The sequence below is a fragment of the Arachis hypogaea genome, chromosome 3 (assembly GCF_003086295.3).
Source record: "Arachis hypogaea cultivar Tifrunner chromosome 3, arahy.Tifrunner.gnm2.J5K5, whole genome shotgun sequence".
Classification (NCBI taxonomy): domain Eukaryota; kingdom Viridiplantae; phylum Streptophyta; class Magnoliopsida; order Fabales; family Fabaceae; genus Arachis; species Arachis hypogaea.
Genome location: NC_092038.1, coordinates 12,898,386 through 12,914,231, shown reverse-complemented (window position 1 = coordinate 12,914,231; position 15,846 = coordinate 12,898,386). Strand labels below are relative to the sequence as shown.

General features: G+C 32.6%; 1 protein-coding gene across 2 annotated transcripts; it reads right to left on the bottom strand.

Moving 5' to 3' along the window:
- Window positions 1-10,472: 10,472 nt before the first annotated feature.
- Window positions 10,473-15,633, bottom strand: LOC112789558 (uncharacterized). 2 transcript variants are annotated; one of them, XM_025831503.2, is made up of 4 exons: window positions 15,389-15,633; window positions 14,694-14,966; window positions 13,291-13,538; window positions 10,473-11,123 (listed from the first exon to the last, which is right to left on the bottom strand). In XM_025831503.2, the coding sequence occupies exons 2-4, from the start codon at window positions 14,941-14,943 to the stop codon at window positions 10,761-10,763; spliced, it is 861 nt and encodes a 286-aa protein (XP_025687288.1). In that variant the 5' UTR covers window positions 14,944-14,966; window positions 15,389-15,633; the 3' UTR covers window positions 10,473-10,760. The 2 variants fall into 2 exon arrangements, with proteins under 2 accessions (XP_025687288.1, XP_025687289.1); XM_025831504.3 differs by having other exon boundaries at window positions 15,406-15,582.
- Window positions 15,634-15,846: the final 213 nt, after the last annotated feature.

Here is a 15,846-nt window from a genome sequence, read left to right as displayed (position 1 = left end):
TTTCAAGGATTTAATGGTCCGTTATTGAAAATTTTGTGGACTTATATCTCTTTTTCAATAATAATCAAGGACATATATGTATAGGAGTTTTTTAAGATGATAAAAGTATATTTGAGTGTTTAAAGGACCAAGATAGGTAATGAAATTGATAATAAATTAATAATGTCAGGACTCTTGTAATTACGGCTTTTTAAACTTTTTTATTGTATGAACCTAGTTTTCATCGTAAGAAAAGGGATTTTTATTGAAATTAAATAAATAGAAAAATTAAGAAAATTCATAAAATATGAAATAATTATCTAAATGTATAATGTATTACATTTTGGATATTGAGAGATAAAATAGAAAATAGGCATATTTTGAGTATTGATATTTGATTCTATGACTATACGACATTATAATGTATTCAGGATGTACTCGGAATACATGTTAAGTGGAAGAATGGATACTGAACATTAGAGATACACGTAAATTTGAAACAGGGTCTTAGTATTCGAGATACGTGTAAAATTTTGTTCATTTGAATAATTTTTGAAAATTTTATGACTTTATAATAGGTTAAGTTCAAATTTCTAAAGTACATATAGTCCCCACAACATAGTTAGCAAAACCGGATCGAACCGGCCGATTCGACCGAAAAATCGGTAAACCGAACCCTATATTGGTCTGGTCCGAGATTAGGACTGTTCAAGACAGAGAACCGAAACGAACCGGCTAAAATTGGTAAAAATCGAACCGAACCGCTCGGTCCCAACTTAAGGCAAAGTTACGCATCTGGGTTCTGCAAGTCCACGGTCATGCCACCAAGCTACATTGCTTCTTGTTACTATATATTCAAATTATAATACATATAGTAATTTCTTATTTATTTATATTCAATTAATTTTAATTTTAAAGTCACTAATTTTTAAATCAATTATATTTTATTTAACTATAAATTTTGTTAATATATATATATATATATATATATTAAAAAGATAAACAAAAAATTATTAATCACAATTTATTTTTTCTTTTTATGATTATATAATATCTATTAATATTATTTTTTTAATAAATACTTGTAGTATATAATAATAGGTAAAAACTCACATGCAGTTGTCTTCATATTAAGTTGATAGTTGAAAATCATTAGATGATATTTAGTTAAACTTGTCAAATCATCTAACTATTTTAAATATCAACTTCATATGAAAATTAACTGTATGTAAGTTTTTATTTATAATAATAGAATAATAAAATAAATATAAATTAATTAATAAAGTATTAAAATTTAAAAATGATAATTATTTTTATAAAAATAAAATAAAAGTATTTATAATAAAAAATAATTAAATTTTATATAATTATTTAATTATACCGGGTTAACCGGTTCGACCAGTGACCCACCGGTTGAACCCGTAACCCAGTGACCCAGTAACCTCACCGGTTCGATCACCGGTTCGGTTTTGACAACTATGCCCCACAATATGTTCGTGACGGAGACATCAACAGACTAAATGCAATATGGCGAGATAATACTCAATTTAGTCCCTAAACTTATACGCGAGTCTCAATTTAGTTCTTAAAGTTTCAATTGCCTCTATTTAGTCCTCGAAGTTTATAAACGTGCCTCATATTAGTCCCTGAGACCATTTTTAGTATAAAAACATTAATAGAGCGTTGTTGTAGACTATCACATGTCACGTTAAAACTTGTAAAATGATACAGTTTTGGTTTTAACATTTAAATAGCTCAAAAATGGCATCGTATTACTTATTTTGTTAGGTAAAATTTTAATAAACATCATTTAAGATGTTGTTTTTGGGTTATTTGAGTACCAAAATCAAAACGACATCATTTTACAAAGCTTAGTGTGGCATCCGGCTATCACGACAGTGTCCCGTTAACGTTTGTATGAACAAAATTTGTTTCAAGAACTAACATGAGTTATGTTCACAAAGTTTGGGGACTAAATAGAGGCAATTGAAACTTCAGGTACTAAATTGAGACTCGCATGTAAGTTCAAGGACCAAATTGAGTATTATCTCGCAATATGGCACATAGCTGGAGTTTTAGATCTTGAGGAATTTTTTTCCTCTTTTATTTTCAGTAAATAATTAGTTTAGATATTTAAAATTTATTAATTTAGTTAATGCACTAGGTATTTTGAGTAGGGTAAGTTAAAAGTTCTATATTAACTTAGTTATAATATGTTTTAATAATTTTTATAGTTAATTTTAACTTAAGTTAAATAAATAAAATAATTAAACATAAATTAATATATTATTTAAATTAAATAAATATATTATTTAAATAAAATATTTGTTCGATCAAAATTTTTTGCTAAAACTTATTATTAGATTGAAGTCATCTAAAATATTATCAGGTTAAAATTGTGCAACATGAATAATTTATTTTTTAAAATCTTGCTTGATTGTCCTTTCTTTATTTAATACTATGAACATTAGCAATAAAAATTATATTTGTATGAAATATAATATTTTATTAACGATATTTATTTACTCGATTTACAATATTTAATAATTATTAAACATAATTAATGGTTCAGACGAGATTCATATGCAAGAGTAAATATTGCGACTATTATAGAGGCATCGGTTGCTATTACCAGACTTGCCACGCCATATGACCTTGGGTTTCCTCCGCCGGACAGTCTATTACCTTATGTCAAAGAAGCAGAATTTGAGCATGCAATAGAGTTAAAAAATTTTATGTTTGACAATTTTTTTATCTCTGCATTTGTTGAGCAATGGAGGCCTGAGACCCACAGCTTCCACCTTCCATAGGGTGAAATCAGCATTACGCTTCAAGATGTTGCCTACCACCTTGGTCTATGCACTGAGAACGAGCCGATTGGGGTTGTATCAGAGACTTCCAGCAATACCATGGACACCCCACGTGAGAGTAGGTTGCGGATTTACTTCGCGTCAGGCCGCCACCACAGCCAGGGGGGAACAGGTCTTCGATCTGAGGATGACCTGGCTAAGAAACAGGGTTTCACATATTTCAACTGAGACACATCCACATACACTCTGTAAGTACGCCAGGTGCTACTTGATGATGTTTATTAGGATTATTTTTACGAACAAGTCTTCTACACTTGTTTCTTTGTGATGGCTGTTATTGCTGGTGGATTTTCTCCATTGAAGTCAGTTGTCTTGAGGGTCTGCATTGCTGGCACATCTGTACCACTCACTCTGTACCACTACTTGGCATGATGTGACTGACATTGTGGATTGCATGCCGCTTGTTGTCTCCTGGATCTACCATAAGTTGCCGTCATTTTGTCCGGTGGGATATAACGTCATTAGATTCCCACTTGTAGTTAGGTATGTACTTATTGTTATTACTTTTTAATTTAACAACTTATACACAGTGGGCACGATTTAATTATTGTAATTAACTAATTTCTGTTGTTAATTTTTTTATTGTGTGTAGGTTAGCAGAACTAGGGCAACAAAGTCGAGATCACCACGATGGCAGGATCCAGACTTTATGTCATCGGATCGATGGCCTCACCTTTGATCAGGTACGACATGTTTTATTTTCTACTTTATTTCATGCAGTGGTGAGTCGTTCCTAATTATTGTATAATGCGATTTGCCTAACTTCGATGGACACCATATGAGGATTTTCAGTTACATCAGATTGCGCCTGACTGGCTTACTAGTGATGGAAAAATTTATACATGGAGGGCTGTTGTCCCCCTCGTCTGCTTTCACTTTATAGAATTTTATCATATTGACAGAGTGAAGAGGCATTTCGGGGGGGTAGCAGCACAGGTCAGCAGATTCGGTGAATGTCGATGAGTTTTTGTTTAAGACGACGAGGGGAGATGATGCCTGGTGGCCCGAAGTGCATTGTGACTGGTACGACTTATTTAGGGGACGTTACTAGGTACACCACTTGGTGACTGATGCACCACTATTTCATGGTACATTTTGTGCTTAATTTGGGTAGTTTTTAGCCACTTTTTCCACATTTATCTAATGAAATAGCATGGTTTCATGATTGTCTCCTATTTTGTGCATAATAGTGAAAACATACTTTTTAGGCCTTTAATTGTTAATTTTGATTCACCTTTGATTCCACTAGATGCCTTGATGTGTTTATTAGTGATTTCAGGATGGAGAGGCTAGGAATGGATCAAAGGAATGAAGAGGAAAAGCATGCAAGTGGAGAAATCATAGGAAACCAAGGATTTGGGATGCTGAGATCACGCGCAAGCGCAGAAAACGCGCACGTGTGGAAGCAAAAGTGCCAAGCGACACGTATGCGTGACCCACACGTATGCGTCGATGTTCGCACGTGACCTCATTAAAGTTAATCCGCTGGGACGATTTCTGAGCTTCCCAGACCCAAATCCAACTCACTTCTGATGCTATTAAACTGAAGGATTAGAAGGGGATCAACACATTTTTACCAATTAGTCATAGTTTAGTTTGAGAAGTAGTTTAGAGTTAGTTTCTAGAGAGAGAAGCTCTCTCTTCTCTCTAGGATTAGGATTAGGTTTAGATCTATATCTACTTCTTTTACTTCTTCTTTTTTGCTTTGATTTTCCTCTTTCATCTTTAATTGCTCTCTTGTGGTTGTAGCATTCTACTTCTCTTGTAATTCTTTTGTATTGTTAGTTGTAGTTTATGAATTCTTTTATAGATCTACATTTTCTTTCAATGCAATTTATTATTTTCATGTCCTTTAATGCTTGCTTTAGCTTTCTATTGTTGATCTCTTGTCTTGATTAGTCGTAGTTTCTTTAATTCTTGCAATTCATGATGTTTACTTTTATTGCCTTCTATGTGTTTGTTGAAATGCTTCTTTTAGTTATGAGTTAGAATTCTCTCCTCTTGACTTAGGTTGAGTAATTAGTGACTCTTGATGTTATCTAATGCTTTTGTTGATTGATAATTAGAAGTTGCTAATTAATTTGAATTCCACTAAAGCTAGTCTTTCCTTAGGAGTTGACTAGGACTTGAGGAATCAAATTGATTTATCCACTTGACTTTTCTTCATAGTTAGAGGCTGACTAAGTGGGAGCAATGGACAATTGATATCACAATTGAGGAGGATAATGAGGATAGGACTTCTAGTTCCCATACCTTGCCAAGAGTTTTCTTAGTTTTTATTTTAATTCTTGCAATTTACTTTTCATATCTCTTATTCAAAACCCCAAAATATACAACTCATAACCAATAGCAAGAACACTTTCCTGCAATTCCTTTGAGAGACGACCCGAGGTTTAAATACTTCGGTTATTATTTTTAAGGGTTTGTATTTGTGACAAACAAATTTTTGCATGAAAGGATTATTTGTTGGTTTAGAAGCTATACTTGCAACGAGGATCTATTTGTGAAATTCTAAACCGTCAAGAATTCGCTCATCAGTGACCATCGATGGCCACCCTGATCCTCGTCCGACGCAGGAGTACCTCACATGGTGACAGCAGGCATGCAGAGTTATATTTCTATTCGGGGAGGACATCCTTGCCTACCACCTTGTTCTGATGCGACGTCAAAGATTTATGACTCTCGTAGTAGTTACTTGTGGCTCAGTAAGAAGTTTGGTTGGGAGGAACAGGGGAATTGACTTTGGCTTTGGCGTCACCTTTTTCCAGAAAAATATAAATTCTTGGCTTGGCTTTGTCTTAAGGATGCTCTGTCCACTACTGGTTGTCGTTTCAGGAGGAGTATCTCGTCGACGGACAGTTGTTCATGATATTTTTCTGGTCAGAAATAGGTTTTTCAATGTATTCGAGATTGTCTGAAAGCTCAGCTAGTTTGGCAAGCTTTTAAGATTTCTGGTCAACCTCTGGATTTGGTGAACTGGTTCTTGCTTCATAGCAAAGAGCATCCTTTTAGATTCTTTTCTGGTCTATGATGGATTTGACATTCTAGAAATAATGAGATCTTTCATCCACACGAGTCTTGCTCCCCTAAATAAGGTGACTAGTATGGTTTTGTCTTTAGAAAAAGAGCTTTGGAATGTTTTTGAGTTGTAACAAGATTTTATCCCCTCTACCATTAGTTGCTCATGGATTTTCTCTTCGGTGGGTACTTTTAAGATTAATTATAATGCAAGTTATTCTGGTACTGGTGATTATGTTAGTTTTGTCTGTGTTAGTAGAGCTTGGAATAGAAGTTGGTAATGAAACTATTTGGGAATGATTGAGAGTCATAATATTCTGCAAGAAGAGTTGTTTGCTATTTGAAGAGAATATTTTTTAGTCTGGGACTTGGGGCAAAGAGATGTTATTTGTAAAATAGATTGTGTGAATGCATTTACTCTTGTCAATAATTTTTAGGATAACTCTGATTTTGTTGATCTTATAGTGTTAAAATTCAGGGACATCATGTTTTGGAAATGGCGTGTTGACTTCAGGTTAATCTTGAGAGATGCAAATAAAGTGGCGAACATCATGGCAAAGACGGCAATGAGAAGTTGAGAACTCATACTCACCAAATGGAACTTCCGTTGTTTTGGAAGGAGTTTGAGAATAGCATTTAGTGGGACTGTCCTATTTTTTAAGCAGTTCTTTTTTCTTCGTTTTCTCTTTTTTATTAGTTCTTTTGTTACTTTTCAATCAAAAAAAAATTTCAAAATGAATTAAATTAATAAAATTTAAAAATGTAAAGTTAATACGTATATAAATAGGAAGATAAAGTCTCAGACAATACACACACAAGATTAATATAAAATACCTCTCTATATATAAATATACGCTACAACATATTAATAAATATATATGAATCATCTCAGTTATATTAAAATAATAATATTAATGAATATTAATACTAAAATTTTTTATTTATATTTTTTTATTTTATATTTATTTCATTTTATTTATTTATTTTAGAACATCTAATTTTTTTATCAGCTTGTTTTCTTCCGTGAGCCTTTAGCCACATGGAGCCACGAAGGCAAATTCATGGAAGGACTACCTCAAAAAAAAAAAAAAAAATTGTCACCTAATTTTTCTAAAAAATAAGTCTACCTCAAAAATCCTGTAAGACTTACTTTTACAGATAATTAATAAATTTTTTGTAATTTTAATTCCTAGCATTTCTAAGCGTAATTTCACCTTGTAATAAAACATTAGTTGTTCTTTTATTTTCACAACACACCATTAAAAGAATGTATAGGTTCCTGAATACATATCATACATTTATATTTTCTATTCTTTTAATTGTGTATGAACATTTCATTTGTGATTTTTTTTTTGGGTACCCGTTGACATATGGTTTATGAATCTTAGATAATCTGAGAACTAAAATAAATTACTATTGAAAAATTCATGGTTCATGTGATATTACATGTCTTATGTAATAATAAATTTATGTCATCTAATTTTCACTTTTTTAAATATTAAAAATAATAAAAAAATAAATTAATACTCTCAATTGTCATTTTTTTAATAGAAAAGTATAAGAATCTAACTTTTAGTTAGCCAATAAAATAAATATCTTCTCCAATTTTTGACAATTGCTTGAAGAACAAAACACTCTTTTATAATTTGAAAATTTTTAATCGGTCCTAACAATTTAAGTTACTTTAAGGTTGTGGTAGGCTTAAAAAAGGGGGTTGAATCTATGCCTTTCTTTTAATTGCTGTTATGATCTTTTAAAACAAACTTTTAATTCTGATTCTGTTTGTATTTAGTAGCGAAAATTTATGAGACAATTTACTTTTATCTCATAAAAATTAGAAAACAGAACACAGCAGAGAAGAGAAAAGCTAACACCAACATGTATCCTGGTTCGGTTGCCTTGTGCTATGCAATCTACGTCCAGTCTCCTCCACAACAATGGAGGAATTTCCACTATAGTTAAAAGTATTACATAGCCAATTCCACATAATTGACTCATCCTTTCACACTCAAGTTCTAACCTAAATTGACATTGGTTATGCTAATACCTAATTTTTCACTCTTAGTGCTGACCCAACTAAGAAAGGGATACCTCACAGGTACAAGATACAAGACATAGACATACCTAAAAAAATCTGAAAACAACTCTAGACTTTTCTCTCAAGTGTATCACTCAGCCTTTTTTCACTCATGGCTTTTACTTGAGCTCTCTCAATATGCCTTTTCACACAAGAAAATACAGAAAGATAAACATAGAAAAGTACATTACAATCTGTAAAAACATGAAGGAGATTGACTTCATCAACAGCCTCTTTGCTATATGCTAAACCAGATTTGTAAACCTCAGATTCAGTTCTTCAGTATTGGCTGAATGCTTCTTTGAAAGAAAGCATTATCCAAATAGAGGAACTTCTTTGCAAAACACAACTCACCAAACTCTGGTTTTCTCTCCTTGGTTCTGAATGAGCAGAAAATCTTCTTTTATCTCCTTGCATGTTGCTTGGTTGATCTTCCTAGGTCAACTTCTTGAGTCTTGAGTTTCACCAACCCACTGTCTCACTTTTTTCCATTAATGCTCACAATAGAAACTTTGCTTCTGACTTCTCCATCTTGACCGAAAGCCATAAAACAACAACCACAAAGTCTTCCAATGGTAAACCGAATCAGAGCCATTGAGAAACTACTTGGTCCCCTAGAATCACTTGTGACCGTAGATACACAGCAGTAAGGAACAGAAATCTGCTTTTCCATATAGCTCAAAACGGAGTGGCAGAGAGTTGAAGATGAAGAGAAGAAAGTGTGTTGCATGTATAAGGAAATGGGTTACCTTTTAGCTTCTTATCTTTTCTTGATATAGTTTGAAATAGTTGATTAGACCTTACCCTTCTTTGCTTAACCTTCTCTTTCCTTCTTCTTTCATGACTAGCTTTGGAACTAAGCTCTCTTTCTTATTTTTTCTGAGTTCTGTAATTTGACTAAGACAGAGAAAAAGAAAGACGTTGCTTTGAAAGTGAGATCAAGTTGGAGAGATTTGAAATCAACTTGGGTTTGGATCGGATATCCATTAAGCAGCCCGTTTGGCCCATCTGTCTTCTTTCTTTGTTTTTCTTTTGGGCTTTTATTACTTTATAGTCCGTCAGCCTTGTATCTTGATTCCATTCAATTTAGGCTGCTTGCTTTTATTTTGATTTTGGTCTGCATCAATAAATAATTAGCAACATATACTAATTAATATTAATTATTTATTTTACCCAAAAATAATATTTATTATCACTAATTAATTTAATTAAGTTAACTCAACACGATTCCTGTAAACAGTAAACTACTGATATATTAGGAGTCATTTAGTCCAGTAACAGGGACCACTTAGTTTAGTAGCAAGTAGCAACCAATCATTTAGATGGTTAGAGACTAATTAAAAATTTTTCAATTGTGGAGGAACACTTTGTGTTTTGAGTAAATGATCATAAATCGAAAATGACATATACTCTAGTGAATATTAGATAGTTCTTTTTAATTCTAACTTTTTTATTCTTCGGAGAATTTAAGATTTATAATTTAAGACTTAAGATTAAGAATTTATAATTTAAGATATAGTATTTAGAAAAAATAAAATAATTCTAAAAAGTTTGTTAATATTGATAAAAAAATATTAGCTCCTTAATATTATTTTTTTTAACTTATGATATTTTTGTGCTTAAATTTTTTATATATGAATAATTTTAGTGTAAAATACGAGGACATTTAATCAGGTTAAATTTTTATACTATTATAGTAATAATATAAAATATTATTGACGTTTTGTTATAAAAATATTTTTAATTATTAAAAAATGTTATTGATGTTTTATAAAAAATATTATTTTAATTATGGAAAGCAAAATGTCATTGATATTTTAACAAAACATCTTATAAAGATTCACAGCCACCTATAATACATAGTATGGATATTTTTGGAGAATTCTCACCCAAAAATTCAATCAATTAATAAGAGCGCTATACACCACCAAATAATTCTATATTATAAACAAAATAAAAGTCTTACACACCACGTATATAAACGTATTATGTTCATATTATTTTGTATCTTATTATAGTGTAAACAAAATACGTATAATATTAATTTGTTTATCTGTAAATAAAATATGATATAAGATACATTTTAGTAAAAATGCTATAAATTATTTATTTTAATAAATAAAATTCATGCAATTATTACTTTTTAGTTTATCACGTATCTTCCAAATACATCATTTTATTTTAATATATGCCGTAATGTGTGGCTTGTGACAAGCTGGATATAGGGTTTTAGTATTACACTACTTTATGACGACGCCGATGATAATACTCCTAATACAATGTCCGTACTTTTCGCTACACCGATGCTATTATTAACATGAATAATAAATTTACTGATACATCAAAATTAAACTAAAAAATTTACTAAATCATATACAATAAGGCCTTATCCTGTCAATATCAAACGTACCAATTAAATATATCATTATCCTTTCGGTTTATAAATTATGATCATATACATTTACTTCGAAGTTATAACAGATATAAGGAGCTTAGGGGGTGATAGGTGGTGTTATGGTGCATCAAAGTGAATAATTGCAATGATACGTTATTGAATCTTTAATCATTTGATTACAAGGTACATTAATATATTATGAATCATACAAACTCAAAGGTGCCTTAGAGACACAATATTCACCTTTGACAGTGCATGCATATGACAATAAAAAACGTGTGCCTCTCCAAATTTTGATTCTTAGCTACCAAGAAACGTTAATTTCCACAAACAAGTGTAATAAAAAAGGTACAATGAGGTAGCTTTCATGTCAAGAAAATTCAACATTTGAAAATCCAAGTTGAATATTTGGGGTCAAAACTCAATTGTAGTAGCGCGAACCAGTGTCGTAGACTCGCCCTCCTGGAAATTGGCTTCTAGTCTCAAATCCTTGATCTCTGGAGCCACCGAGAAACCGAGCCCTCTCTCTGTAAGGAATGAAGTGTTCCGCAGAATATCCTCGCTGTGCTTCTCCGCCAGCAGCTGAAGCATTAACAGTATTGTAACCACCCTGAGGGTCTCTAGAAGCCATGGCGCTGCTAGGGTATGGATCCCTTATGTTCTGTTGGTACTTCTGTTGTCTCGCATGCGATTCCCTCTGAAGAAATTCGGCCCTCCGACTAGCATGAAGGGCCCGGAGTGCGGCCAGTTTTTCCTCGTACTGTGTATTGATTGCATTTATTTTCTGAAAATTAAGAATGCGGGGAACTTTGTTAAAGCTCAACAGAATTTAGAGAAACATGGCATTAATTCAGCCATGCTAAACAATTTGCAAGAAATACCGATTCAAGTTTCACATAATAAGTATTTCTTAAATTACTTATTCAACAAATAAAATCATTTCAGTCATGTTGCCACTGCGTGCTTTCAATATCCAGTCTCAACATGATCGCATTTATTTCATTAGCAATTCAAAGCATAGGAGGTTCAGGCGGCAGCAATAGACTTGGTGCCGGAAATAGTTGACAGATGAACGTAACTCAGATTTTAAGAAAATGATAATAATGATGCTGTTCATAAACAAACATTGCACAGTCCAATGATATCAAAATGGATAACAGTCACAGAGTGAAGATACAATATCAAGATCCAACAGTACCCAAAAGGTTAGTTAATACTGTATTAAGTGTATAAGTTTATATAAATCCAGTTTTTGCAGAATCACTCTAAGTTCAGGGTATTAAATAAACAGACTGCCAAAGGCTGTGCAGAACTAGCCAAAACAAAATGTTTTTATTCTGGAATTTCAATTTTTTATTATGAATTTTTAAATATTTTTGTATAATTGAGAACAAAGAAATGTGGGATGCAATCAGTAGACGAGTGAGATGGGAAAAGCTCGTTGCCTATAGATAGCATCCATATGGTTATCTGGTCGCTTCCCAATCAAATCAAACCCGCCATATTCCCCTTAAAAGCAGTTCCTCATTTTATGTAGAAGCACAGAAAAGGGTGCCATGTTCATCAGAAAATAAAATAAGCAGGTAAGCTTTCTCTGTGAACACCGAGACTCCAACAAGTAAACATGCTTTTCCCGTGCAAAATAAAATCAATGCAGAAACCCCAAACCTTGAACTAAGGGAAGCCTGATGCACAAGCATCCCACGTTAACACAGGATCCGGGAAAGGGCTGCACCCAAAGGGAGTAATATAGACAACCTAATCTAATAATTACTCATCAGTGGCTGCTTCCCAAACCTTGAACTAATAAATAAAATAAAATAAAAACAATAGAAAAGCATAGAGAAAGATGGAGGGAAAGGGGCTCATATCAAGTGTAATTATAATGGATCTGTCATAGTGGGGAAAAGCTCAATTCACAATAGAAAGAGGATTGGTAAAGGATTTAGTGGAGGAGGAGGAAGAGGAAGAAGACAACAACAGAACAAGAGATGCCAAAGCCTAAACCCCCTTTTGGGGAAAAGGAGGCTTGGGCGGCACCTTCGCGTTCTGAGGTGGTGGTTCCCTCGTTCAAATGGAATTGAGAATTCCCCACTCGAGCCCTCTCTCTTTCTAATCACAGCCCCAACTCACACCTCCTTCAGTCTCAACCACACTGCTGGAAGCTTTTTTTCCCCTTCCACATAATTACATTATGACTTCAGTGAAGGACACTAAACTTTTATAGATTTAATAAAGAACACAGTTGCACAAAAACATGTGTAATATGACCTCTAACAAAGCTAGAGTATTCAAATCTCTGACAGGTAAACATGTATTTTGTCAGTTAGATTGTCAAGTTAAAGCAAGGCAGGTTTTTAAAATGAACATTAGGAATATGTTGGAAACAACAGAATATCCCATCAGACCTTTCTCATATCTAATACATCAAAGAATATCTCTATCTTTTAGGATCGGTTTTGATATCTACTATTATTTTATGATTATTTTCATACATTTTGATATTAGTGCTTCTCTCTTGTAACACATCACAACATAATCATCAGAGTTCTTGTCACAATATTCCACAGTCTTTCCTTCTCTCCTTCCTTCTTCCCTATCTAAAAACCCCATAGTTTCAAAGAATAAGTTTCATATATAAGAATACAATTTGATAGTAATATAGTATATTTTGAAGACTTGAACATAATAATTTGATAGTAATATAGTATGTAAGTTGAACATAATGTCAATAATATTATTCATGAATTTATTATCATTAGTTTATAAACTTTATACTACTATAAATACTCACTAAGCACTTTAGACTCCAAACGGCAAACTATGTTTCACCCCTTTTCACAGTGCCAAAAGTCCTAGTGGATTCTGGATTCATTCTATCAAGAGTGCACCATGATGATGAAGTAATACGGTAAGAAAATGGAAGAAAACAAGAGAAAGGTTACACTAACCTCTCTGTGGCGAGCATGTTCTGCATCTTCGGCATCATTCAGTTCTTTGGCTAGTTTAATAATGTCATCATGAAAACTCTGTTCAAGACCTTCAAAACTCCGAGATAAATGATTTCCTTCATATCCAACATCCATATCCTTTTCATGAGCCTGGGATCGGGAATCATTGTTGCTCTGGTTCTGCAAAGCCAACTTAGGATCAGGTCTCTGCCCTTGAAAATAGGACCTTGAAGCATCACCCCCTTGACCTACACTAGAAGGATGTAATGGTTCCCCTAAGATCAGCAGTTTGAAAACCATAACCATTATATAAATCGAAAGCCATTGCCATGTGTGTTTACAAACTGTGACAATTTTTGCTCAAGAAGACTACCATTGTAACAAACTTATAAGCTAAACCAGTGGTTTTACTAAAACTGTATTAACCAGTAACGGCTCTTCTAATATGTTTACCAAAACAGAGGCAATTTTTCTAGTTAGAAGTAACACGTCAACTTGAACCCAACCTATAGTTCAGAAATTTGTAATCCAATTACTGAGTTTATCTATCTCTATTACGAACAGTGAGAAGAGAAGAGTTCTCTCTCATCTTTACTTTCCTTTCCAAAAATTATTTAGAAAAATTTATATCAATTTTTACTTTTTGTTTATATATATTTGTAAAGCATGTAGTATTATATTAAAATAGCATAACCAAATTGTTCCAGATAACTACACAATGTCACAATATATTATTATCTTTGAATCTTTTTATATATATTATTAATATCATCGTTGTCATCATCATCTAATACTAATATGATTTCTCCCATTCCCCCAACCCCCTGCCCCCAAACAAAAAAAGCGCCAAAAAATAAATAAATAAATAAAAATCAACGCATTTTGTGATAAGTAGTTATGTACCAAAAAATAGTGTCATAATATGTTATATTTTCTCCTAGTTGTTATCATGTCCATTACATGAAAAAGCAACATCTATATCATACAAACTTGGCTCCTTTTATGGCTGTGTTGTAGGTCTTACTTTTTCTAGTGAAACCAGTCAAACCACCCCTATGAAGCAAACTTCTTACTTTGAGATGACGAATATTTGACTATTCGAAACAATTCATGATTCATGACAAAAATATCGTATATATTAACCTTGGCAAAGGAAAAAGATAGGGATCTCAATAACTAGCCATACTTTGATAGTTTACTAATGGGTTCACTAAAAGCTTTAGCTATCAATACTTTGTAACCATGAAGCAGTTAAAACATTACATATTTGTGTCCACAAGAAGAACTTCCTAAGTTTGCAATATAGAATTCTTTTCAATCCAAATGCAACACTTAACTGCGTTAACAAAGGAGAGAATATGCATGTGAATAAAGAAGCTAAAATGGTGGTAAATAGATCTTGCCTTCATTATACATTCGAGAAGCCATTGAATTTGACATCTTTGATTCATCCACTTCCCATCTCCACTGACCCTCAGGCTTAGAATTTGCATAAGGATTCTCTCGCTCGGGCGTAAAGGCCTCTAGCCGTCCCTCAAAATCATCAGGCTTGGTTTCCATCCTTTGACCACCACCCACATGATGATGCATCTGAGCAGCAACATAAGTATTGGCAGACGGATCACCATATCGCCCCCCTTGCCGCCTCATCATTAACCAACACCTATGTACACAACCTACAACACACCAAAGCCACAAAAATCAATCACTTAAATAACCTCATATCCAACACTGCAAAGTGCAATCATATGAATAAAGCTATGCAATTATTTAGTTTTAAAAGAATGACAAAAAAAATGGTGTGAGCATTTCTTACACTACGGTTAGATGGATCAGATTGACACCATAGTGCCCATTAAACGAAATAAGGATTTGATTTCTGTTACAGTATCAAGCAATATAAATTCAAGAAAAGTGCTAAACCATGCTAAATAACAGCTCACTGTTGTGACAAAAGTTCTGCAAGCTGCAATTTTGATGGGACGCGATAAAGTTGGATTTAAAAAATCTTTAAAAAATATAAAGAATCAATCGTTGAATGGAGAACACAGGACTAGAACACCCGCAGTATATATATATATCATCAAGATTAGCGTACCGAATCAAAAGAGTGACCTGAAAAACAAGTGAAGCGTAGGTGAAGAAATGAGAGCCAACTGAAACCCTAAAAAAACCCTAATCACGATGGAGGAAGGAACCGAGGAAGAAGGCACGAAGCCGTTTTTATCGTTGCTAATGCGATTTTATTTTAGTTTCTAAAAAATAAAATTATAATAAGATGCACTAATAAGTGGGAGTAGTAGTATTTTATCTTTTTAAGTTAGGGGTGGAATTCGAATAATCGAATCCGGTCACTTCTATAAGTGAATATGAAAAGACTATTATATTATTTAAGTTATAATTTATTAGTAAATAAAAATAATAATATATTCAATTTTTAAATTATTAGTTAAATTAATAAATTTTGTTATAATTAAATAATTATATAAGATTTTATTTAATTTTTTTACAATAAGTGTTTTTAAATTTTTTAAGTTAAATTAATTATTATTTTAA